General features: G+C 40.5%; 1 protein-coding gene across 14 annotated transcripts in view; it reads right to left on the bottom strand.

Annotated features, from left to right (window-relative positions):
• STRADA (STE20 related adaptor alpha) overlaps nucleotides 1-23,145 on the bottom strand; it is a 28,698-nt gene extending 5,553 nt beyond the window's left edge. For 2 of the 14 annotated variants that reach the window (XM_058561344.1, XM_058561335.1), the window contains exons 1-8: nucleotides 23,043-23,145; nucleotides 13,813-13,892; nucleotides 11,834-11,891; nucleotides 9,115-9,143; nucleotides 3,323-3,425; nucleotides 2,779-2,900; nucleotides 1,174-1,282; nucleotides 936-1,059 (exon numbers count right to left, since the gene is read on the bottom strand). In XM_058561344.1, coding sequence (XP_058417327.1) covers nucleotides 936-1,059; nucleotides 1,174-1,282; nucleotides 2,779-2,900; nucleotides 3,323-3,425; nucleotides 9,115-9,143; nucleotides 11,834-11,891; nucleotides 13,813-13,848 — 581 coding nt within the window. In that variant the 5' untranslated portion in view covers nucleotides 13,849-13,892; nucleotides 23,043-23,145. The other 12 variants (XM_058561341.1, XM_058561342.1, XM_058561338.1 and 9 more) reach the window with 12 other exon arrangements.
• Between the last annotated feature and the right edge of the window lie 4,506 nt (nucleotides 23,146-27,651).

Below are 27,651 nucleotides of genomic sequence, written 5' to 3' on the forward strand. Positions count from 1 at the left end.
CCACCTTCCACTATTGAGACAGGAGACCCCACCTCCTCACCACACTGGACCTCACCCAGCCTCCAAATTACATCAGTCTCAGGTGTATAAAGTGGCATCCTCCTGTTTTAATTTGCTTTTCTGATTATTGCTAGATTTGAGTATCTGTTCACAAGCCTGTTAGTCCTTTGGGTTTCCTCTCTTATAAACTTCATATCCTTGGCTCATCTTTCTATTGCTTTGCTTGTCTTTTTCTTGGTGATTCACAAGATTTCCTTGTTACTAATCTCCTGTGTGTTTTAGACAAAGCTAACATCTTCCACGTTGTCACTCATTTCTTAACTTTGTTCATGGTGTCCTTTATTGGAGAGAAATCTTTAATCTTGATATAATAAAATCCATCAATTTTTTTGTCATATGTTTTGAGCTTCTAAAACATTTAGAAGTTCTTCTATGCCTTAAGTCACGAAAATATTTCCTCACATTTCCTTTTATCTAAGTCTGTAGTTTTACGTCTGACATTTACACCTGTAGTCCATCTGAAGTGTTCCTTTGTATGTGGAGTTAGGTAGGGATCCAGTTTTATTATTTTCCCTACAGTGGGCCGCTTTTCCTGACACTATCTACTAAGTAATCTGTCTTTCCCCAGACTCTGGGGCACACACACCAGTTTGGGTACCTCAAGGAAGGAGAGAAGTGTGGGGGTATAGAGAGGCCCATGTTAGATGTTCCTCTCACACAACGCTCAGGACCAAGCTGCTCAGTAAAGGGAACGTCAGCAGCTTCAGCACTAACAGGCTAAATGCTCTGGCCAGCAAGTCAGAGGCCAGGGCAGAATCCTGAGCCTTGACTGAAACTCTGGTTTCACTAACCTCTGTCAAGCTGCAACTGTTTACTTGAGGGCTCATGGGCAAAGATCCCTGCTCTTGTAAAGGGTAACACGCCTAAGAATGCACCTGTGCACATATCCCATGTGGTGGATGTAGTCTAGGGCCTTGAGAACCCCCTGCAGGATGTAAGCAATCGCCAGTTCATTCATGCCATCCATGAAGTGTGTACAGATGAGATCCTTTGCAGAACCTGAAGAAAAGAATTGTGGGGAGAAAGGGAAGGGTAACAGAGAAGGAACAGCACATAAGCCAGCTGACAAGAGTTCTTAGAACCCTTCTCTGCCAGGACCCCATTTCCACTCACCATAGGCCATGAATGATGTGACAACCCACAGCTCATTGTCTGCAATAAAGGTGGCGCGATATGGCAGGATGTTGGGATGACTGAAGAGTTTAGAGACATGAAGCTCCCCCTGAAAGCAATGGTAAGCTGAAGTCATAATCAGGAGACAGGGAAGAATGATGTTCAACATGAAGGTGGAGGCATGAATAACATGGGGATCTAGTACTTTCTGGGTGCTCCTCTCAGAGTCCTGAGAGCAGCCTAAGCAGGTGCCTTTCAATATGAGAGAAACTAGGCTCTGCTGTCTCTGCAGGGAAGCCAGCACTGCTTTGCCAGCTTCTGCCTAAGTTTGGCTTTGCCAGCCAATCCTGAAGAGCCTCAAGAAACAATTCCCTGCCAACAAGGAAACTGCTAACAACACAGCAGAATGTCCCAGTTCACCACCTCGGAGATGATGAAAACAAACTGTTGACTGAGACTTAGGAAGTTATAAGCTTAGCTCAACTTCAAGGGCCAAGGCACAGAACTCCTCTTTAAGAAAACAAAAAATGTTTTCCTGTTATACAGGAAAATGTTGTAGTCAATAGAAACAAGGCAAGAAAGTATTAAAGAACTAATGATAACCATTCAACATTAGAAGATATTTCTCCAGCAACCTCAGATTGAGAGATCCCTTCCTCGGGAGCAGCTAGAGAAACTCTAAGACCTATGGAATTTTAAAATAAATTTGGACAAAAGATGTGAAAAAAAAAAATTGGACAAAAGAACTACAGAAACTCCAGGATCCTGGCCTCCAGGACATGAGCTAAGGCCAAATAGGCAGTACCTTCTACCTGTCCACTGCTCTACAGAATACAGAAAAGAATCATAAAGTCCAACATGCTCTAGAACAAACTCAGATCTAGGTTTTTTCCCAAATAACTAAGCTGAGACTGACTTTCAGTTCCATCCTCAGACCCACAAAACTACTCGGAACACATGAACCGGTATTAGAGCATGACTGGATGAGCACGAATTCAGAAAAACACTGCAAATGAAGAAGGGGGAGGGGCTGCAACTAACTGTACTGAAAACACACTGACCCAGGCCCTAACTCTAAGGTGTTCCCAGTGCAAGCTTTCATCAGCCAAGGGGAATCCAGGCCCCAGTCAGTTACCAGATCTGCGGTCTCTCCCAGTTTAACAAGAGGGCAGCAACTTGCTTCAACAACAGAAAGGAACCTCAAGCAAACAGGACGCTAAGAGCTGGAAGATGGCCACCCGTGAAGGTCAGGCTGCCTGCATCTGGAACAGGATGGCCTGGGTTTAAATTTCTGCCTCTGTCACTTACTAGCATGTGTGACCATGGGCAAGTTACTTAACCTCTCTGAATAATAAATAAATGAATAAATTAGGCACAAAGGAGTCTCTGGAGAAGAAAAGAGGAACATAAATCGGGCTGAGCAGCATTATAGAGTCCTCAGTGCCAAATGCCCAAGATTCTTCATTGAGAGCTTCCACAACTTCTTGGTTTGGGTTACCTTCATTTCCTGCGAGCTACTTGCAGAAGACAGATGTAAGAGGTGCCTTGTGATTACAACTGGAACTAAGAGCCCACCCTCCAAGTGTCACATTCACGTTTTATTACCTGCAAGAACATCACCATCTCATTGGAACAAGCTTCTAGGTTAATCCTTCGTACGGTCACATACTCTCCCGTTGGTTTGTACCTTGCCAGATTCACTGTCATCAGGTCCTCAAATCCTCTGCCTAAAAGAAAAGAGGAATACCATAAGCAAGGACAAGAGCAACAAAGGTTTTCATCTTCCTTAAAAAGACTTGATTTAAAAAGAAAATTCAAGTTAAAACTTTCACTACTGATACTTTCATGGCTGACATTTCTTGATTTTCTCCTATCAGCTCCTTCTCAGCCAACCATTCTGACTATGGCCCAGGACACCAGAAGTATACAGCCAAAAAGAAAAAATTGCAAGAGAGCTTCTCTCCTGGTAATGTGATCTCTTTTCCCATACTTGGAAGAAGAAAACCAAAAAAAGACCCAGAAAAGCCAGTTTTGTCACCACGAATCCTGCTAACTTGCTGACAGTCCCTGGCACACCTTTATCTGGGGATGCTGAGAAGGTCGCAGCAGTCCCCTGGAGCGTGAAAGCAACAACAGTCCTGGACATTACCTATAACGGTGAGTAGCTCATAACACCCTCCCTCTGGCAGAAAGCTACTCATGATCTCCTGTTTAGAGAAGGATGCTATCGACTCTGAGCTCGCCTCATTGGTCTAAAAAAAAAGAAAAATAGGTTAATAAGAGAAAACTAGGGGTGGGACAGGAGTGGGAGGTGGTAATTCAGACCCACAAAGAGACTGGCCTCTAAACAAACATACAAATTCTGGCTCTGCAGCAAAGAAATAGTGCCAGAACTATCTGATGAGAAATGTCAAGAAAAACAGCAGATGTTCAATGTAGTTATCAGCACTAATATCAGCAGGTAAGTGTTAGAGTTATCTACAAACGGGAGTGGGTCACAAGAGCTGGTTCCAGTCAACTGCTCATCTGCTTGTCCTTTCCAACAACTGACTCATTTGCTAAAAATTATGAAATTCTTAGTTGGGGAAAGGGTGTCTGGAGAAAGGCACGTTTAGAAAAGAGAAGCGGGATGGAGAGTGGGGGGTTCTCTTGAATTTCCTACTGCATTGGGGTCCTATTTGTAAGGTCCTGACTACAAGATCCCGACGGTCAAACGCTGAATCTTGCTATAGGGAAAATATGGCCATATTTAGCAAACCAAGAGTCCAGACCAATCATTCCTTGACATTTCCAAGTGAAGCAAGAAAACAGCCAACACACTGGGTTGCAGGCAAGGAACAGAGTCGTCAGGTCTCAGCCATCATCCCAGGCAGTAGTGACCTGCTCCCTCTTTCTTGCCCACTCATGCTACAAATGAAGCTGGATCCCAGCCATTTAGCATGTGGGCGCCACACCTCTGGCCTTTGAGGTCCTGAAGGGAAGTGCCCAGCAAAATATATGGCAGACCAACAGCTCTTCCTCCAGCTTAATAGGCTCAGTTTCCTTCTTCTAGACCTAAATTTATTTAGAGACTGTGAGTATTTTTCTTTCTTTTGGATCCTTTTTAGAAGTGTGTCTAACTGAAATGGAGAACCCTTGGTCAGTGCATATTTCATATGCTGTGTTCATAAACCTGAGCTCTAGTCAGGAAAAGGTCTTTGTGAATGCATGAAAGGCTCTTAGCTCAGGACTACCTAGAGAGCGTGAGTTGAGAATGTTCTGATGGTGGTACCACCTTGTTGGGGCTCCCTGACATTTCAGGCACATCTGAGTTCAAAAGAGTTGATGCTGCCAACGGGGAAAGAAACCGAGTGGGGTTCTGCCTCCCACACCACTTACACTGACAGTAAGAGGAACCTGGTCAAGCAAAATAGAGCCCTGCCAGCAAACTACATTTCTAATTTAATCAATTTTATAAGATTCATCCATATTGTTGTATTCAGTCATGTTGTACACTCATGTTTTATAATATTCATCTTGTGAACATACCTCAGTTTATGCATTCCAATGTTGATGGGCTTTTTGGGTTGTTTTAAGCTCTGCTATTATGAACGGTGCTACTAGAAACACATTTGAATGTGTCTCCTGATGCACATATGCAAGAGTTACTCTAAAGCTTATACCTAGGAGTGGAATTGCTAGGTCACAGAGTATATGAACAATCCACTTCATGAGATAATGCCAAATTGTTTTCCAAAACGGTTATACCAATTTACACTCCCACCAGCAATATGAGTATGTTCTTGTTGATCCATCATTTCCCCAACACTTGGCATATTCAGACTTAATTTCTGCCAATTTCATTGTGGGTTTGATTTACATTTCCCTGATTACTAATGGAGTCGAGCATCTTTTCATGTATTTATTGGCCATGGGGGTTTTCTCCAAGGTGAAAATGTCTCTTTCTGTCTCTTGTCCATTTTTCTACTGAGTTGTTTTAATGCATGATTTCCCCAAAGTAGGCCCCATGGAACATTGATCCTGGCAGGTAATGCATGAAAAAGGTTTACACGTCCAATTAAGTTAGAAAATGCAGGATACTCTCTCTCATGGAGAATCACAAGTTGTATTCACTTATTAAAGGCTTTGAGAAGTTCTGTAGTAAGGAAGCTTGTTTAACTTTGTTTAACCTAGCATTTTCCAAAGATACTAGTCCAGGGAACCCTTTTGTGCCTAATATCTGTTCAATTTTGGGAAAGATAATTTGGGAAAAGCTATTTTATGTAAAACATGGCATAATGCAAAGACTATAGGCTTAGGGGCCAGAGAGAGGCAGAACTTGAACTCAGGTTTATCACTTGTTCTATGACCCTGGGCCAGTCACTCTAATCTCTTGGGATTTCCATTATCTCATCAGTGGAATAATTCCCACCTCACAGAGCTGCTATGAAATTAAATAAGAGAAAAATATGTACAGCTGGGCACTCCCTGGTGAATCACAGGTATTCAATATATGTGAACTCTGTTCTTCTCCCTCTTTTGCTGTCTACTTTTTGGTCACTCTCCTGTTCAACAAATAAGATGGAACAGAGAAAAGGGAGAAAACAGAGAATCCTAGGTAGAGCTTGATCAGTAGTTAAGGTTGGTTTGATTTTGGTTTTTAATACTTATCTGTGTTTTCGAATGCTCTGAAAACAAATTCTAGGATCATTTAATAGCCACTGTAGCTTCTTGAAACACTCTTTATCTTCAGAACAATCTCAAGATACTGGTGACTACATGCCAGGTGCCTCACACAGGTAAGGGCGATACACAACCAAGGGACAAAAAGGATTAGCAATTTGAGCAAAAAGCTCAAACCAAGAGCTCTGAAATAGCGACTCCCCCACTCGTTTACAATTTACAAGCTTGGTGCTAAGTTAATCTTGAGGAGTCCCATTTTCTTAACCTTATACCTCTAACTGCCTGCACATATTCTTGCTCTGCATATCCTGCTTTCTCAAGTATCAATCTGCTCCTAAATAAAATGAGTGTCATCAGTTAACACAAAATCCAGGGGGTTGCCTTCAAACCCAACTCCCTACTCTGGCCTGTGAGCATCCATGTTTCAGCCCCTGCCTACTTCTATGATTTCATCCCATACTACACTCCCCTGACTCACTCCCTGACCCACACAAACAAGCACGCTTCAGTCTTAGGAAACTCGCACTAGCTGTCCCTTTGTTTGGAACACCCCCGCCCTGCTCCTTCCCTGCCTCTGCCATTTTCTCATGCTGCCTCCTCATCATTGAGGTCTCAACTTAAACGTCATCTATTCACTGAAGTACTGTCCAGAAAGTAAAGTAGGCTCCTAGTCACCTTATTATATCATCTTGCTTTACTTTCTTCACAGTAGTTATCACTGCTGTTTGTTTATTTATTGCCTGTCTCCTCTACCACAATGCAAGTTCCATGAGGGCAGGGACCTTGTCTGTCTTGTTTACCGATGTATTTCCCAACACCTACAACAATGCTGGCACATACTTAAAAAAAAATCATTTAAGGGCCGGCCCCATGGCTTAGCGGTTAAGTGTGTGTGCTCTGCTGCCGGCGGCCTGGGGTTCGGATCCTGGGTGAGCACCGGCATACCGCTTCTCCGGCCATGCTGAGGCTGCGTCCCACATACAGCAACTAGAAGGATGTGCAACTATGACATACAACTATCTACTGGGGCTTGGGGGGGAAAAATAAATTAAAAAAAAAAAATCATTTAAGCAAAGTTTGAACCGAGGAGGTTTTCTGCCCAAGACCTTGTCATTCCCATGGGCTGAACAGAAGAGTAGGGTAAATGTAGCACCTAGTTCCACTGGAGACAGGGTTCAACATAATGACCTATACTGGAAATGCCAGCCCTCACACAACACATTCACTAGATCCCCTGTCACTAGGGGATCTTTGTATATCACACTGATACCTGCATGTGAGAAAGTACTGCATTTTTTAGCAGGTAACAATATGGCCCCAATGACAATAAATCTAGAACTACTTTGCATTTGAAGGTCTTCTTGCCTCTGATCTCCAGGCAAATTCCTTAACATTTCTCTAATATGAAAAAAAGAAGGACTATAAAGGATAGCTGAGTCCTGATATTAAAAAGAATTTTTATATGCACTTTAAATAACTCCCTTTAGAAAAAATACAGATAGATACTTTTTTTTTATTACCTACCTCCCTCTTCCTTGCAGGGAGTGAATATGAGACATATTGTCTATCTACTAGGCTACACTAAAGACACACTCTTGTTGAGCCGAGGTAGGGAATGATTCATTAAACTACTGATATAATTAGTTAGTAACTTGAAAATATTTCTACTATCTTTGTTGACTACAGAAAACTACTCAAAATTGTTAGTTTTACAAAATAAAACTCTAGGTAATCAGGCATACGAGTTCACGGGCGATCTGGAATTGCATGAAATGAACTAGTCTAGTGGTTGCTCTGAGTCCTCTACCACTCTGTCCCCAACTCACTGGAAACAATCCTAAAATGGAGGCTTTCTACTTTGTGGATGTTCTATAGGTCTGAACTCAGAGGGAAACCGACCTTGATTGAGGAAAACAAACAATAAAGGCAATATTTTGAAAGGAAGAGGTCTGGTCTGGTATTACCACAGGAAAAGCAGGTTAATTCATTATATTGTTTCAGATTTAGAAAAGGTCAAATTCAGATGAAAAGGATGAAATATTTAGTCCATTCTCTTTAAACATAGCATGGCATAGTTTTATTAGTATCATGTATAATCTCAAATTGCCTAGAGAAAGAAACTAATTCTATCAAAGTCTTTTCTTAAGAAAGTTTCCCCCACCATGAAAAGCATTTTATTCATTTTGACATGTTTGAAAAATACATAAGCTACAGATACCCAGAAATCACCATAAAATGATAACTTTGTTTAAAGAGTTTATAAAACAAAATACAATAAAGCACACAAAGACAATATTTATGAAATGCTATGAAATAAACACACTCAACCTCGCACAGGTTTCACACAGGATAACTTTTGGTATAACATTGGCAGCTGTGAAAATATGAAGATTATACATAATTGGCATTGTGTTCTGGAAAAATACCTAACTGATCCTATAGGAAATGTTTTTGGTCTCCTGACTGGAAAATATTTGGATCTGATGGAGAGGTGGTCCTGACTAGCAGACCATATAAACACAGCCAAAATTTTACTCAAAGAGAAATTCCAAGTCAACATCATCATCTTTCACTCAGCCTTGGGGCTGCCTGCAAATGGTACAAATGTCTGTTATCTGAAGAGTAAGAAGTCTATTTAGAAAGGGGCTCTTATCCTCTTTCTTCCTAAGATATTGATTCACATTATCAAAAATAGCTTGGTACACTGTGCACATCTGCTGTTATTTACTTAGGTAAAATAAACTAGAAGAGTAGGAAGCAGGGCAAGAATCTTGCAACTTTTGCCAATAAAAATACATTTTCTGTTTTGTACTTTGTAATTTTGGGTTTTGTTTTTTAAGGTAGGAGATTTGAGGTCCTGCCTTATAATCTAGACAGAGATCTATATTATCACTGTGGACTGAAATCTATTATGAATAGACTAAGGATGGAAAATTTAGTACCAGTAGCCACTAAAAGATAACCAGATTAGATTTTTGAACTTGTTTTTTGTTGGAGGGTGTGGTGGGTGATTGGTGGGGTTGGGGAGGTGAGGAGACCTTAATACCCGAGAAAGAGAGAGAGACAAAAAGTGCTTGAGACTTTTTCAGTTTTCAAAGTACACATCAAAATCTTTCCAGGGTGAAACCTGAATCTCCACAAATAAAAGAATTACACTACAAATAAAGCTCAATGACAGATAAGCAGAAACAAAATGAAAAGCCAACGAAACACACAAACTTCCACAAGAAGTCATCTCCATGCAACAGTCATAGAGCTAAAGCCTAGAAAGTCACTTACTTTTCTCCGAGTGTCACCCGGAGGCTGCTCTGGAGTAGAGAAATTGATTGTTGGCATTTTGTTTTTTAGCAAAAGACATACCCACATTCAGAACAGCAATTATTGCACTTAGGACTACATTTATTAATAGAAACTACTTAAGAGTCATTACAGCAAAAAGTGACTACAGTGCTACATATAACCACACACACACAGATCCACAGTAAAAACGGTGCAGAGAGATGAGGTTTTAAACAGGAATCTATGGCACTTTAAAACTTAGCAAGGCTACTATTCTATACGTATTATTTACTGAGTGTAACTCAATTGCATAATTCTGGTCATACATTTACTTTTCATATCAGCACACAATGTTATTTTCAATAGGCCTGTTTCAGAGTCTTATATTGTGAACAAAAAAATTCATTATAAAGTTATAGAGATGGTTGGCCAGTTCCCAGGGAGTGCAGGTACTAGAAAAGAGGATTAAAAAAAAAAAGGCAAAAAACGTTTTAATACAGCAACCATTGGGTACCCATTACCCAATCTGACTCTCCAGTCAGATACATTCTATTCTGAATGCAAATAAAGCAAGGGCTTTTTGGCCCTCTGGTACTCTTGGTGAAAACGAATAAAGCAAAGGACAACTGAAATAATTTTCTGCTCTTAAATCAGACAAATTCTGTGTCTGTGCTTTTGATTTTCTCTATTCTGTAAAAGTGATAAAAATCATCAAAGTAGATTTTAACTATAAAATATTGGAATGGTTACACATTTCCAAATATCTCAAATTAGAAGTTAGAGCATCCAAGTGTATTGCTGGAGGAGATTGGCTACAGAGTAAATTAGCCTCAATTTATCAAAATAAGAAACATTTTTTTTTGCCTTGGACATCAGTTTTCTGGTACACAAATGGCAGGAGCAATTGCTTAAGACAGTCTGTCAAAGGTAAGAAGCCAGGTGAATGGATTAAAGGAAATCAAACACAATCTTTCAGAGTAGAAGGCAAATTCCAAGTTGTATAAAACTTGGTAATATATACTTCATCAAGCTGTAAACAATATACAGAACAAGCTCTTCACCCTCCCCAGATAAGAGACTAAGGAACAGTTAAAAGACAGCCAGAGATCCTATACTCAAGACACTGAAACCAAAATCCATTAATTCAATTCACATATACCAGAATATTTCTAACTAATTAATTGTAAACTGGACTTCCAACTTAATTTCCATCAATGCCAATGTTTAAACCATTGTATTCCCATTAATGATGGGAAGAAAATGAGAATAGGAACAGAATATAGTATTTTTGTTCCATTAGCCTTTCCTTTACCGTGTAGCTAATTTTTATTCTTTGTTTTAACTCATCATCTTTCTTTTTTTTTAATAATTTTATTTATTTTTATTTTTTTCCCCCCAAAGCCCCAGTAGATAGTTATATGTCATAGCTGCACATCCTTCTAGCCGCTGTATGTGGGACGCGGCCTCAGCATGGCCGGATAAGTGGTGTGTCGGTGCGCGCCCAGGATCCGAACCCGGGCCGCCAGCGGCGGAGTGCGCGCACTTAACCGCTAAGCCACAGGGCCAGCCCCTAACTCATCATCTTTCTGAACTCTCATTTGCCTAGTCTAAAACACAACACTTTGACAAAATTCATGAATAATACTGCTCCAGAAGTTCTTTGAGAAGCATTAGGGAAAATAAATTAATAGGTACTACCTAGTAACTAACAAGTTTTGAGTTTTCACTTACTTAAGCCTATTAGGGGGCATTACGGATCAGTCGACCAATACACTCAGACTGATAACCTGTTTCTTTAGCTACAGGGGCCGAAGAGAGTATCTTGGTGTTCAGATACAAAGAATGGGGCTCTACTACTATTATTTTTATAGAAAGGAATTTTCTTTTCCTTAAATTAAGATCACAGTTCCCCAAAAGGTTCAATTTGAAATTAGCCAAAGGGGAACCCTGGGCCTGTTAAACCTCAAAGTTGCAAACCTACTTTACCTCTGAAATCAACATTTAGATTTTACAACAGAAACTTAATATTTTTTTCCTTACAGATTTTTCCTTAGTTCTCTTTAAGTCTCATAATTTCTATCATAAAAAGATGAGTCAACTAGATTGATCAGTTAAACCAGAACTTTTATATCACTGCTACCTTTGTTCTATAATTTTATTTTTAAAATCTTCAAGACTACAGACTTCTAAACACGTAGTTTTTTTTTTCATTTAAGAATACGTATTTCAACTGGACAAATACTTAGAAGAAACACATGTGCCTTTAAGTAAACACTGGCTTTCTAACAATCAAGACAGGCCAAGGACAAATGCCAGATCAGTTCTCGGGCCGGCCCCGTGGCTTAGCGGTTAAGTGCGTGCGCTCCGCTGCTGGCGGCCCGGGGTTCAGATCCCGGGCGCGCACCGATGCACCGCTTCTCAGGCCATGCTGAGGCCGCGTCCCACGTACAGCAACTAGAAGGATTTGCATCTATGACATACAGCTATCTACTGGGACTTTGGGGGAAAATAAATAAATAAATAAATAAAAACATTAAAAAAAAAAAAGATCAGTTCTCAAATCTTTGGGAAACCATGGATTCAAAAAGGAGCTAAATAAATATAACAGCTGTAGTTTACACCTGCCCTTAGAATTACTAATTTCTATAAATTTATTTAGTCAACAAAAAAGTAGTGATATTTATCCTGAAGTGGCGCCTAAATGCCGTATTGTACTTACCTCCAAATAGTTCCAAATCTCTTAAGCCCTCAACAATGAACTTTTCCGAGACCCACCGCTAAAGAAGAAAACCCCAAAGAGAATTAGTATTTCTTTCAAGCCACAAAAAATTAGCTATCAGCCATTAGACAGACAAACAAAAACAGAATCATGCAGTACAGTTAAGATACATTTCTATGGAAAAGTTTTGAAAAGAATCCTGGATTTAAATCAACTGTAAACAATAGATTATTTCCTTTTTCTATTCTTCTTTGCCTAATTTGATGAATAATTCTTAAATCTGACAGATGACAAACATGTAGTTCTGGCCTTAATAATGAAGAATGTTTTTGTCCTTCATATATACAAAACTACATTTTGGTTCCACCTTACTCATTCCATGGCTGTCTATTACAGATGGGTTGGATCATTAATGCCAATTTGAAAAATATTATTGGAATTCACAACACAGAAAACAGGGATGAAACAGTAGTTTTTCACAAGCCTCTATTAGTTTGTAAAAGAAAACAGAAAGCTGTATATTCTTTCATCCACTAGGGTTTCTAAAGACATCACCACTTACATTTTCTACCAAGTTTATAAGGACCAAACTAGCATGACCAATCTATGGTTCACTTTCCTGACCTATTTTAAACAAGTACTGGATTTCCATCACACTGATCAGTGGTCTGGTTTCACCTGAACCAGGCTAGGTTGAAATAGAAAAGAAGCTCATATTTAAAAGCAATGGAATCAAGATTGTATTTCACTTAAGTTTGGCTTGGGGGCATTCTTTCCACTGGGCAGAGTTCAGGCTAAGGAGAGATTCTGTTTTTCCTCTTAATTAACAGTGGAAGTTTATTCTTCCCAATATAAATTGTTCTTATATAAATAAACATAAGAAAAAAGATTAGGTAACATTCAGAAATAAGTTACACAATATGGATTATGAATTGGAACTATAACATCATTCTCTGTCCTTCTCTATATCAATTTTTTCCAAATTAAAAACAAAGAAACAACATCCTAAATCAAAAATTTGATATAAAAAAATTATATGCACTGTACCACAAAATATAATTTACACTTTAATATTTAAAGAAAGTGGTATATTCATAATGTCTCATAGCCATTATACATTTTTACAAGATTTAAAAATAATTACTAATGCATTTAGAAATTAGGTAATTGATAATAAGTAAAATAAGATACTCTTTTATGAAATCACCGAAGCTTGTACAGAAGCTAAATCCAGTATTTGTTCTTGAGGCCATTTTAGTTGGTAAAGTTTTCAAGTGTGATAAAAATTTTTTTTTTTGGTAAAGATTAGCCCTGAGCTAACATCTGCTGCCAATCCTCCTCATTTTGCTGAGGAAGATTGGCCCTGGGCTAACATCTGTGCCCATCTTCCTCTACTTTATATGTGGGACGCCTGCCACAGCATGGCTTGATAAGTGGTGTGCAGGTCCATGCCCGGGATCCAAACCTACAAACCCCAGGCCGCCAAAGCAGGACAAGTGAACTTAACCACACCACCACCAGGCCAGCCCTAATAAAATTTTTCATGTTCAAAAAGTCTTCAGTTAAAACCTTTAACTACACTTAGAAAAAAGTGTTCCAATGATTACAATTTGATACTGATTTTTAAAACACACAAATTCATTGAAAATACACCGGAAATTGACAGATCGTTAGCAGTTACATATCTACACTGAAAAGGGCCATCAACTCATAAAATGTTGAAAGACTGATATTCATATAAAATAAGCCATCTTGCTTCTCTATCAGACAAGCTGGTGGGTATATTCTGTGTCTCTGGTCAGCCTCTGCCTGCAAGCTCTTTTCTCAAGAGTGAAGGTTGCAATACCTGCTTTACATCCAACATCCATCACTTCTGTACGATTCTGAGCATCACATAAAAAACCACCTACAATATCTGCCAAAATACATTGCTTTTCAGAAAATAAAAATAGTAAAGCCAGAAGAAGAGAAACACTCACCCTAATTCGCTCTGGTTTACTTACAAGAAAAGACATGAGTTCCTAATGTGTAGACCTACTTCAATTTCAAAAATTTAAACCTAAAAGGAAAACAGAAACAGGTTGAGTTAGTCAGATCTCCTTTTTATAGAAATACCTTTTGATTAACAAAACTTACTATGAGTCTACCATTCAAAGCACTGTACTAGACCCATAAATTGCTAGATTCTCAAGATTTGTTTAGAGAAAGTTTCAGTGACAATAAACTGGGATGTACTTCGGCCAAGTACATTCGGAAATACTGCAATCTCTATAAAAAAAGAGAAGTTTGTTATTATATGGTTTTCTTTAAATTAATTTTTAAATTTCTCTTGACTGAAACCCATTCCCCCTCAATCTGCCTACTTTCCAGAGGTAATTACCTTCACTTCTTTTGGCTGTTTATCCTTTTTTATCATCATTTTTTTTTTTTTTTTGAGGAAGATCAGCCCTGAGCTAACGTCCATGCCAATCCTCCTCTTTTTGCTGAGGAAGACCGGCTCTGAGCTAACATCTATTGCCAATCCTCCTCCTTTTTTCCCCCCAAAGCCCCAGTAGATAACTGCATGTCATAGTTGCACATCCTTCTAGTTGCTGTATGTGGGACGCCGCCTCAGCATGGCCCAACAAGTGGTGCATCAGTGCGCACCCAGGATGGGAACCGGGGCCACCAGCAGCGGAGTGCAGCACTTAACTGCTACGCCATGGGGCCGGCCCCCCTCGTCATTCTTTTTTTTTTTTAATTTTTATTTATTTATTTATTTATTTTTCCTCCAAAGCCCCAGTAGATAGTTGTATGTCATAGCTGCACATCCCTCTAGTTGCTGTATGTGGGACTTGGCCTCAGCATGGCCAGAGAAGCAGTGCATCGGTGCGCGCCCAGGATCCGAACCCAGGCCAGCAGTAGTGGAGCACGCGCACTTAACCACTAAGCCAGGGGGCCGGCCCTCATCATTCTTAATTAATGTTTATTAATTTATAAAATAGTTATTTATGGCCATGACTTATCCATTTTAGACTTTTATCTACTAACTTCCTACCACGGTAGATGAAGTCTAAGCTCTCCTATATCATCCTCCTGCACTCTATTTTCCTGCCTTCATTCTGCCAACATAGTTGTGGCACGATTTTTGGTTAAACATTTACATTACTATGACTATGCAAACATGGTTCATAGTTGAGGCAAACAATTAGAAATAACTATGTCTTCCTTCTTTCACACCCATTTTTTCCCTAGAGTTAATAATTGCCTCATTTTTTCACTTGCTTGGTTTTCCATGTAGCTATTAACTTTTCCCAAACACTTCAACATCTCTGCTATTTGTGTTATCAATATATTTTTTCATATACTGAAACTCATCCATTCCAATTTTTCCCTGGAGATTGCCTTCCCAGGGCCTTCCATCCTCCTATTGCAATCTGGACTAGCTGCTTTCTAGACCAGCTGCACTTAGTCAGCCTTTTTAGTTTGGAGATTTGGACCTTCCAATTCTGGGAAATATTCTTGTATTGTTTCTTTGATAATTTTGACTCCTCTATTCTCATGCTACAGAATTCCTAATAGTTAAAGATGTACTTCTAGAATTATCCCCTATTATACTTGTTTCATTCCTATTTTACAAGTCTCTACTTTCCAGGAGATTTCTTCAACTTTATTTTCCAACCCTTCTACTAAGTTTTAAATTTTGGTTACACATTTCCAAGAGTTTCTGCCATTTCTTAAATGTGTCTTTGTTCATATCATCCTGATCTTGTTTTTGTTTGCTACTTATAGTTAAGAATTTATAGGGGCTGGCCCGGTGGCGTAGCGGTTAAGTGCGCGCACTCCGATGCGGCAGCTGGGGTTTAGATCCCGGGCGCACACCGACGCACCGCTTGTCAAGTCATGCTGTGCCGGCGTCCCATATAAAGTGGAGGAAGATGGGCACGGAAATTAGCCCAGGGCCAGTCTTCCTCAGCAAAAAGAGGAGGATTGGCAGATGTTAGCTTAGGGCCGAGCTTCCTCAAAATAACAAAACAAAACAAAAAGGGGGCTGGCCTGGTGGCACAAACGGTTAAGTGCGCGCGCTCCAGGGTTCGCAGGTTTGGATCCCCAGCGCACAGCAACACACCACTTGTCAAGCCATGCTGCGGCAGCGTCCCATATAAAGTCAAGGAAGATGGGCATGGATGTTAGGCCAGGACCAATCTTCCTCGGCAAAAAAAAAAAAAAAAAAAAGAGGAGGATTGGTATCAGATGTTAGCTCAGGGCTGGTCTTCCTCACACACAAAAAAATTTTATATCTACAATGGCTAAAAGCATAATAAATTATGACCAAGTGGGGTCTATTTCTGGAATGAAAGATTGGTTTAACATTAAAAAATGAATAAACGTACAAAACTGCCTTTGTTTGAAGTTGTTTGCAAATAAAGAACAACCAATTTTAAGGAATTTTAAAAAATGAATCAATGTAATTTTACCTTATTAACTGAGTAAACAAGAAAAAAATATACAATCATATCAAAGATAGAGAAAAAGTATCTGACCAAATTCAACACCAATTCATGACTTAAAAAAACTCTCAGTCAACTAGGAATAGTCAAATATAAATAGAACATAAACAGAATTTTACCAAGTCAACTCGGTAAAACACATGTATGAACAAGTTACAGCTAACATCATACTTAATGGTAAAAAGAATGAATGAGTTTCCTCTAAGAACAGAAGCAAAGCAAGAATGTCTGTTCTCATCACTTCTATTCATCATTGTACTACTGGTCTTGGCCAATGTAAAAAGGCAAGAAGAAATAAAAGGCATACAGATTGGAAAAGAAGGTGTAAAACTCTTTATTAATAGACAACATGATTGTGTACCTAGAAAATGCTAAGTATTCCATAAAAAAATCATTAGACCTAAGAAAATGAATTTAGAGAGAAGGTCAATTACAAAAGCCAATTGTATTTCTATATACTAGCAATGAACAATTACAAAGTGAAATTTAAAAAACAAGACCATTTACAATACCAACAAAAACATAAAATAATTAGCAATAATTTTAATAAATTATAGATAAGAACTGTATCTTTAAAATTATAAAACATTGCTAAGAGGGATTAAAGATGATTTAAATAAGATATATGCCATGTTCATAGATTGGAAGACTCAATATTGTTAAGATGTCAATTCTCTCCAAATTGATCTATAGATTCAGTGCAATCCCAGCAGACTTTTAAAAAGAAATTGAAACGGATCATAGAACTAAAGAAAAAGTTAAAATTACTAAAGAAAACAGAGGAGAAAATCTTCATGATCTTGGGACAGGTCAAGATTCAAAAAAAGAACATCAAGAGCATGAACTACAAAAGAAAAAAGTGATAAACTGAACCTTATCAAAATTAAAAACTTCTGCCTTTGAAAGACACCACTAAGAAAATGAAAAGACCGGGAGAAAACATCGTGTGTGTGTGTCTACAAAGGACTTTATATACAAAATATATAAAAAACTTCTACAACTCAATAAGACAACGCAATGTAAATAACGGGCAACAGATTTGAACAGAAGATATCTGAATGTCCACTAAAGCACATGAAATGATGTTCAATATCATTTGTCATCAGGGAAATGTACATAAAGTCACAATGAGATACCCCTACACACCCATCAAAATGGCTAAAAATAAAGACTGACAATACTAAGTGTTGACCAACTGGAATTCTCATGTTGCTGGTGGGAATGCAAACTAGTACAGCCACTTTGGAAAACAGTTTAGTAGCTTCTTATGACCCAATAATTCTGCTCCTAGGTAATCTACTCAAGAGAAATGAAAACATATGTTCACATAGGCTTGTACATGAATGTTCATAACAGCATTATTCACCACAGCCTCAAACTGGAAACAATCAAAACGTCTACCAACTGGTAAATGGATAAACAAAATGTGGTATGTACACCAACAGAATACTGCTTGGCAATAAAAAGGAACAACTACTGATACATGCAACAATATCATGTTAAGTGAAAGAAGTCAGACACAAATCTACATGTTGTTTCTATTTACATGAAATTCTAGAAAAAGTAAAAATATTATGACAGAAAGCAGATCATCGGTTGCCTGGGACCAAGGGTGAAACAAGGGACCAACCTCAAAGAGACACTAGAGAACTTTTTGGGGTGATGGAAATGTTCTGTATCTTGATTGCATAGTGGTTACAAGAGTGTGTCTGTCAAAATTCAACAAACTGCACACTTAATGTAGGCGTATTTTATTGTAGGTAAATTATATCTCAGTAAAGTTGATTTAAAAAGTAAAACGGCAGCCGGCCCTGTGGCTTAGTGGTTAAGTGCGCACGCTCCGCTGCCAGCGGCCCTGGTTCGGATCCCGGGTGCGCACCGACGCACCGCTCCTCCGGCCATGCTGAGGCAGTGTCCCACATACAGCAACTAGAAGGATGTGCAGCTACGACAGACAACTGGGACTTTGCGGGAAAAATAAATAAACAAAATCTTTAAAAAAAAAAAGTAAAATGGCTAAAATAAATAATAAGAAATGCTTTTGAAGAATCTAGAAAAAACCTACCACATTGCCTCTTTTTTTTTTTTTTTTAAGATAGGCTGGAGTTGTGAGGGGTTGTGGTAGTGGTATAGCAACGGGGGTGGGGAATTCATTTCGTACACAGAGTTTTAGGAATCCTTAGTACTGCTTCAGAGAAATCAAAGCAATGGTGTTCAATCCAGGGGAGAGACGAGGCCTTTCAAAATCATCTATAGATTTTTATCAAATTGCCTTTGTTCTCACCCCTACCCTGATCTTCTTATAGAAGCCCCCCTACCATGCGGAGGATCATTTGTCCTGCCATGAAATAGTAAAAATGTAGATTGAATTTGAAAAAACAGATTATTAGAATGCACATTGTTTAATAACATTAAACAAAGCCTCATGCAAAAGAAACTCAAGAAGAAACAAAGTCGACATCCATCTGTAGTCTACAACAGAAAGAAAAGAGAATATTAACGTAGATAGAGATGCAGGTGTTTTCATCCACAGAAAGAATTGTCCATGCTCTGGAAAAATAATGGAAATAGAAAATAAAGTCAATTCCAAAGCACTGTATAAACTAATATAACTGCCCATTTGGAGACCTAAGAACTGGTTCTAGACTGCCACATCAACAGCTTCATTAATGATCTGAACCATCGGTTCCCAAACCAGGATGTGTTTCAAATTAACTTGTGTATTTACAAAAACCTAAGGACGCCCAAACTGCCGCCTTCAAAAATTTTAATTCAGCAGGTCTGGGGAATGCACAAGTAGAAATGGGCAACTCCTTATGAAGTTCAGAAAAGGGAAAGATTACTATGAGCTGGGGTGGACCTGGATAGTTTTGTTGAAAGAGTGGGGCTTGAATGTCAAAAAGAACTTAAAGAAAATGAGAATTCCAAGCATGAAATAGTATTAGCTACTGATTATTTAGCGTTTACCTGCCTTGTCCACAGGTATATCTTTCGGTTTCTAGAATAGTGTCTACCACATAGTAGGCACTCAGTAATATTGACTGACTCACCAAATGTGCTGAGAAGGGTGTCAGCACTTTACATATACTCTCCAATTAATGTGAGGGCAGTTACAGAAGCAGAACTCTACACATACAAGAACCATGAATAGGCATTAAGTGCATGCTAGAGTATGGATTTTATTCACCAGGCAGTAGGAAGCAACTATAAGTTTTGAATAGAAAGGTGACAGACACAAAACACTGGTCTAAAGTAGTGTCTCTCAAACTTTACTGTGCATGCAAATCACTTGAGGATCTTGTTAAAATGCAAATTTTGATTCAGAAGGTCTGGAGTGGGGCCTGGTAATTCGTTTTTTTTTTTTTTTTTGAGGAAGACTGGCCCTGCACTAACATCTGTTGCCAATCTTCCTCTTTTTCCTCTCCAAAGCCCCAGTACATAGTTGTGTATTATAGCTGTAGAATTGTAGCTCTTCTATATGGGATGCCACCTCAGCATGGCTTGATGAGTGGTGAGTAGGTCCGCGCCCAGGATCCAAACGGGCAAACCCCGGGCCGCCAAAGTGGAACACACAAACTTAATTGCTATGCCACCAGGCCCGCCCTGAGCCTGGTAATTCTAACAAGCTCCCAGATGGTGGTACTGCTGCCGCTTTGAGGACTATCATATTGACTAACGTTTGAGAAGCCTTGTTCTAAGGAACATTCTAAGGAATACTAATCTGCAAAGGGATGGGAGACGGGGAGGTAAAAATAACCCAGAGAAAGGAATGCCAGTTAGAATACAATTATCGTGGACCATGTTTGTGGTGATATAGATGGATAGGGGAGAAGGAAAAATAAAGAAATTATATTTAGTTAGTAAGGACACCATAAATCTCCTAGCCCATCCTCCACCCTTTGGAGGAATAGCTTTTACCAACTCCTGGATATAAGGTTATCTAATCTCTGCTTGACAACTTCCCATGCCAGAGACTCACTACTCTATCAGAGAGCTCATTCTACCTGTGGACAATTCTGATGACTCCGATTTTTTTAATGTCCAAAGTAACTGGGAAAAGAGTAGTGTCTCAACGACAGAAACAGGAAAGCTCAGAGGTGGAAGTGGTTTTGGTGGAAAAATGAGTTCGAGTTTTTAAATCATATTGAGGTTGAGAAAACAGTTATATATCCCAAGTGGAAATACATAGCATTCAGTTAGAAAAGTAAGACTGATGCTTAAAAGAGAGGTTAGAGATGCCTATGTGGACTTGGGAGTTAGCAGCCAAAGCTATACGAATGACAGAAATTCACTAAAGGAGAAAATGGTGAGAGAAAAGCAGAAGGCTGGGAAGCAAGCCTCAGGATAGGTCCATATTTAGGACATGGCTCTTGAAAGGCAGGTAGGAAATGGAGCTCAAAGGAAAAACTTTAAAGATCCTCCTTCCCCTACTAGACCACCTTCCCTCCCCCAACTTGGTTAGTTTTTTTTTTAATAATTTTATTTATTTTTCTCCCCCAAAGCCCCAGTAGATAGTTGTATGTCATAGTTGCACATCCTTCTAGTTGCTGTATGTGGGACGCGGCCTCAGCATGGCCGGAGAAGCGGTGTGTCGGTGCGCGCCCAGGATCCGAACCCGGGCCACCAGCAGTGGAGTGCGCGCACTTAACCGCTAAGCCACGGCCCACAACCTGGTTAATTTTGACCTGTCCCTCTCTACTCATCTCAGATGTTCTGTGCTACAGAAATCCTCCCTCACCCCCCACCTCCCCACCCCCACCTATGTTAGATGTTCAGCCTCTGTATTCAATCCTTTCACCTACCACACTCTTAATCGCCTATTTATTGGTCTCCTTCCCTAGAATAGAGATCCCTTGAGGGCAGGGAATGCATCTTGTTCACTGTTGCATTCCCACGGGCTACTGAGCCCAACACATAATATGGGCACTCCTCTATCTGTTAAATTCATAATAGTAAAAATAATAAAAGCAGCCAGCGTTTATGGTGAACTATGTGCCAGGATCTGTGCTAAATGCTTCACAGAGATCAGCTCACAATAAGTATTATCGCCCCCATCTTACAGATTAAGAAATGGAGGCCCCACATGATTAAACGCCAAAGTTACAGAAGCAAGTGGTAGAGGACTGATTAGATCTGTTCCAAAGCCTGTGCTCTAGAAACCGGTGATAATCAAGAAGCCTAGGGAGAAGAGTCAAGGCTGTGTGTGCAAAAATATATGACTGAGAAGACATTACCTGATTTGACAATACTGCTAACCAGACGCCAAATGGTATAGAAAGGAGAATTCATTTACCTTGATTTTTTTCTTTTTTCTTATTTTTGCCACTGGTTTTCTAAACTTCCTCCATGTCTGGGGTTACAACTATAAACACTGCATTTGAACCTCAATACCTCTAATCAACTTGGTTAAAGGGTGGGGGAACAGATTTAACTAGTTCAGCACTGCAACTAATGGCTGAATAGGCTCTTGGCCTTAGGCAGATAATCAGAGGAAATTTGGTTTCTTCAACTTTCAGGGACAAGAAACAGTCTTGGGTGTCTCTAGAAAGTATGAATCAGTCAGTGAAGAACTGTCTTAATGCTGCAAATATATAATGAAATACAGTTCTACTTCAACAGATACTACAATAAAAAAAGGACCAATTCCAATGCTTTTCCTCTTTGGGGGAAGTGAAGTTAGAATATGCTAGGATATCTTAGAAGCCAGCTCTGGTGGTTTAATGGTTAAGATTGGGGGCTCTCACCAATGCAGCCCAGGGTTCATTTCCGGTCAGGGAACCACATCACCCATCTGTCAGCTGACATACTATGGCGATTGCGTGTTGCTGTTATGCTGAAAACTATATGGTACAGCAGGGTCACCCATGGTGAAGAGGCTGCAGGGGAGCTTCTAGACTAAGAGATACTAGGAAGAAGGACCTGGCGACCCACTTCTGAAAAAATTGACCATGAAAACCCTATGAATATCAACAGAGCATTGTCTGATACAGCACCAGAAGGTGAGAGGATGGCGCAAAAGACCTGGCAGGGTTCAGCTCTGCTGTACACAAGGTTGCCAGGAGTCTAATGGACCTGATGGCACTCACAACAAAGGATATCTTAGCACAGGGCAGAGAAGTTAGTTCCCCATTTCCCGAAAACTTTTATTTAACCACTCCCCCTCCCTCGTGCTCACTTCCCTACCCCTTATCCCCACCTTCACCCCAAATCTACTGTGAGCACTTAAACATTCTTGGAAACCAAGACAATTTGTTTGGGCTGATTCCGGGAGTCACCTGGATCTCTGTCCTTAACGGGGGCTTGACCTGCTGCCTGCCCAGCCCGGGATGAGATGGGGATGTGGTGGTGGTGCTGGGGAAGAGGTCAGCACTAGGATCTGCCGCCTCTTTGCTTGAGGAGGACAAACCGACACGTGGGCCCCAGGTTCCCCACCTAGAAGTCTGGGGGGAAGGAGGGAGGGAAAGCAGGCGCTCGTCTCTCCCGCCCGGCAACTCCGCTCCTGAGTCTCCCGGCCAGGCCCAAGCCTATTCTGCTCTCGGGCTGCAGCCCCTCACTGCGAGAATCGAGGAGGACTCGGGTGAAAAAGGGCCCGTGGAGGGCGACGGGGGACCCGAGAAGGCCGCTCTGACGAAGGCCCGCCCCTGAGGAGATGGAATCGGCGGCAGGGCAAGGAGGGACCGATCCCTGGAACACACCAGGCGGCCCCGCCGGCCCGGTACCTGGTCCTGGAGTCAGCAAACAATCCCGACCCCGTCTCAGCTCCGCCTCTTTAGTTTATGGCCGCGCCGCCGCCCGGCCAGTTGCTGGGAGGGAAGTACGCAACGTGCCATGCGCAGTACAGGGACCCAAGCGCGCGGGCAGAGAGCCCCTCCCCCCGCGGGCCCAGCGGCTGACGGAACTCCGCCCCGTTTCTCCTGGCCAGAGCGGCTGAGGGAGCCCCGCCCCACCCCGCCCCACCCCGCCCCCGCCCGACCAGCGGAAGAAGCCCCGCCCCGGCCCGGCCCCCGTGGGTGGGGAAGCTCCGCCCCGTCTCTCCGGGCCCTAGAGGGTGAGGAAGCTCCGCCCGGTCTCTCCCAGCCGGCGCTGCTGAGGAAGCTCCGCCCGGTGTCCGCGTTGCCGCGGCGCGGGGAGGCCCCCAGCAGTGGACCCGCGGAGAGCGGTTCAACGGTTCTGAGTTCTCTCATTGCGTGAAGCGCGTACCTGAGGGCATTCCGTCTCCCAACAGAAGGGACCCATTTCCCCAAGTGTGTGGAAGCCAAAAACCTAGCTTGTCGTCGGTGCGGCCTGCGGGGTCCCAAACAGGCTCCCCAGAGCCTCCGCCCGCGCAGCAGGAAGGAAGTAGGAAGATTTCAATACTGAGGAGTCAGGGGGACTAGAGAAAGGCAAACCAACACTGGCTGCTGACTTGGCTACTTTGAGGATTTTGTTTTTGTTTTTATTTCGTGTGGTAGGACTTCAATGGAAAATTGAATGTCTCGCATTTTTCTTTGAAGACATCTCAAATGCTCCTCACTTTGGCCTCTTGGGCACCAGACTGACAAGCTGCAAAGGGGAAACCCAACCTTTCTCTGTGCCTCAGTTTCCTTATCTGTAAAAGGAAGAAAATGGCTCATCTAATGGGAACTATCATTTTTTTCCCTTCTGGATCTTTTTGTCCCTGGATCCTTCCTCATCCACAACTCTGAGAGACATGTTCTGTTTGCAGAAACCTATAAGGTTTGCTTTTATGGAGAAGCTAGCCTAAACCAAGGCATGCAGGGCTTGAGAAATGAAGAAATTATGGAGCAAGACTCCCTTCTGTGAGGCTGCGTTTTTTCAGTTACTCTACCCACGGTGCGGGGGAGAGGGGTGTCCAACATTGGATAAATATCATCAAGTAATGAACACTCACTCGTCCCAGCTCTGACCCTTGACACGGATTTATACTGGTCTAACTTCCACAATGGGGGAGAAGTTCGGCTACATCCAAACAGGGAGTGATGCAAATATGACGCTGAAACAATATGAACTTTGCCAGTGCACGAATATGCACCTCAGGGTCTCATTCAATTTTACATACATCCTTTTGATCTTATCTAGTGCTTTAACATTCCAAAGCACTACCCTCACTATTCTTTCATTCTCAAAATAAGATGCCTCTCTCAGCAGCAAACTTAGTAAACTGACAAAGCAAGATAGTAACAGAAACTGAAGTAAAATTCTTGGTGGTGTTCTTTGGAAAAGACCTTCACAGACGGTCTTTGGAATTGAGGGTACTAGAGAAGATAGTGCCTGAAAAGATGCCAAACTTCATGCAGTCATCACAATGTGGAATTGAAACATGGAGGTACTTTCCATTTATTTTAATATCTAGCCCTAGCCCAGAGCTATGTCATTTTCTAATTGGATGTCAGTTGGCCAAGGGAGCTAAAAGATCTCACCTTCTTCATGACTGCCCACAAAAGCTGGTTAGTGAACCTTTTGGCCCAGACTCTGTTGTGACTGTTTCAAGGAGCAAATGTTCATTAGCTTTATTTTTCCTGCAAAAGGGCCTCCTAAATCCAGATAACTTAGAAAACTGGTGTAATGAAAAGTCAACTTTCAAAGTTTACAAAGTCAGTCTTTTCCGGCTTTGCTTTTTTGACTGAACCCTGGGATGCACAAGCTCCCTAAAGTTTTTCACTTACTTATAATAAGTGTTGGGACTCTCCAAGATTTCTGGAGCTTTTTGCAACTGGCTTGAAGCCTAGAGGAATGGAGATGAACTGAAGATCCTGGCTGTTTTGTTTTTAACTCTGAGCATCCAGTTTGAGCATCCAGTTTAAACTAAGTGCTGCCCTCTTCAAGATACCGCATAAATTAACTGTGAGCAACGTAAAACTAATTGCCTAATGAATGGATAAAGAAGATGTGGTGTATATATACAATGGAATACTATTCAGCCATGAAAAAGATGAAATCTTGCCATTTCTGACAACATGGATGGACCTTGAGGGTATTATACTAAGTGAAATAAGTCAGACAAGGAAAAATACCGTATGATTTCACTCATATGTGGAATATAAAAAACAAAATAAACAAAACAAAACAAAAACTCATAGAAACAGACAACAGATTGGTGGTTACCAGTAGGGAAAGGGGTTGAGGGAAGGGCGAAATGGGTAAAGGGGTCAATTATATGGTCACAGATGGAAACTACACTTTTGGGGTGAGCATGCTGTAGTATATACAGATGTCAAATTATAATGTTGTACACCTGAACCCTATACAATGTTATAATCAATGTTACCTCAAATATATATATATATATACACACACACACACACACACAAATACTGTTCACCATAACGCCATAGAGTGCAAAGACAAACCAGAGTAGAAGATACTTACCATACATAAATCTCACAAAGGATTTGCATTCATAATATATATATTTTAGAACCTCCTACAACTCAATAACAAAAAGACAACCCAACAAAAAAAAATGAGCCAAAGACTTGGTATACATGACACAAGGAGGAAATTCTAATGGCTGGGAAACTATGACAAGATGTTCACCATCCTTAGTCATTGGGAAAATGCAAATGAAAACCACATGAGACCCCACTGCACACCCATCAGGATGGCTAAAATTAAAAAGGCCAACAATATCAAATGTTGTTGAGACATCCTGTTCTTCCTGGAACAACAGGAACCCACATTCTTTGTTGGTGGCAAGGCAAAAAGCTATTTGAAAAATTGTTTCTATGAAAGCCCTTTGCAATTCCACTCCTAGGTACACATGCATCCACCAAAAGACACGGAATACTGAACAGCAGTGAAAATGAACCAGCTGCAATTATACACAAAAATACATGCCTCTCATATAATGTTGAGTGAAAGAAGCCAGATGCAAAGGACTATATACTGTATGACTCCATTTATGTAAAGTACAAAACAACACAAAACTATGCTGATGGAAGTAAAGACAGTAGTTTGGGGTGAGGAGCTAATGGCTGAGAGGGAGCACAAGAGATCATCCTGGGGCACTAGAGATGTTTTCAATCTTCAGCTCCGTGGTAGGCACAGAGGTGTATAAGAATGTAAAACTTCAATGAGTGTGCAGCTAATATTTGTGCCCTTTACTTTATGTAAGTGATACCTTAATAAAAAGTTAAAAAAAAAAAACAAAACTAATTGCCCAGAATACTTGAGAGATAAAAATGCATAGATGTGTAGTTTAACAAGTTGAGCAGGATTTTTTAGAGCATTTTATATATCAAAGTACTTTATACATGTTATCTAATATGATCCTCTGAACAGCCATTTTAGAAAGGGGAGAGAAGATAATGCCCACTTACAGATGAGGAAATAGACTTATTAAAGCACTAGGACAGCACCTAGGTCCCTGCCCACAAATCCAGGGCTCTTTCCTGAAGCAGAAAACTGGCTTCAATTGCAGCTTTGTTACACCCTTGCTAAGTAATACAGTTACATGTAAGAAAAATATGCAGAAGAGCTATTTAAGCATTTAAGTTTAAAATGTGATAGGAAAGCAGTTAAGAGTTCTCCCTCAAGCAAAGGTGATACAACAAATAACCTAGGCAGATGTCATATTATCTGATTTTGAAATAACTCCCATGGAACTAAATACTTAAAAAGGCTTGGGTGTCTTTTAAATAAGCAAAAGTTACACCATTTGGATAAAACCAAATAGGTGAAATTAAAGAGGACAGTTAATTTTAAAAGATGAAAATAAAATGAATAATATCCATTAAAAGCAGTATAGTAGTAGACACAAGTTTCTGTCTTTCAGGAAAAAAAACTGGTTTTCTTCTGAAATTGGTATTACTTAGTTCATGGAGCTGAGATGGCATTCAACTTGTGCAAAGACAAAAACATTATACTTCCTTCCATATGCAAATAAGTGTTTTGCTCATCATCAAACTCCAGAAACCGAGAAAAGTAATACTTTTTGCTACTGTTTTAGCAGTCTGCAATAGAAGACACTGCTATGGGTATAACTGTCTCCTCCCCCTTACATCCTTGCAAATCGTTCAGAATGAGCAGAGGCAGGAACAGTAAGAAAACAGAATCTGAGATGATAAAGTACAGTTTTCACCCCTCCCACCAAAACCAAAGGATCCTTGTACAACACTGCTCTAAATAATTTTCATATTGCCAATTCCTATTGGATGGGTGGAATGAGAATTCCAATCACTGTTTTCCTGTGGTCTAAGTCCCATCCAAAGAAAAGAGTTTCACATCTGGTGCTTGACAGGGAAAAGTTTTCTATTACTAAGCAAACAGAGTAGTAAACTATCCCTCCCCGCCACCTCCCGCCTCCAAATACCATCAAATTTTGCAGAT

This window comes from Diceros bicornis, chromosome 18 (assembly GCF_020826845.1).
Source record: "Diceros bicornis minor isolate mBicDic1 chromosome 18, mDicBic1.mat.cur, whole genome shotgun sequence".
Taxonomy (NCBI): Eukaryota; Metazoa; Chordata; class Mammalia; order Perissodactyla; family Rhinocerotidae; genus Diceros; species Diceros bicornis.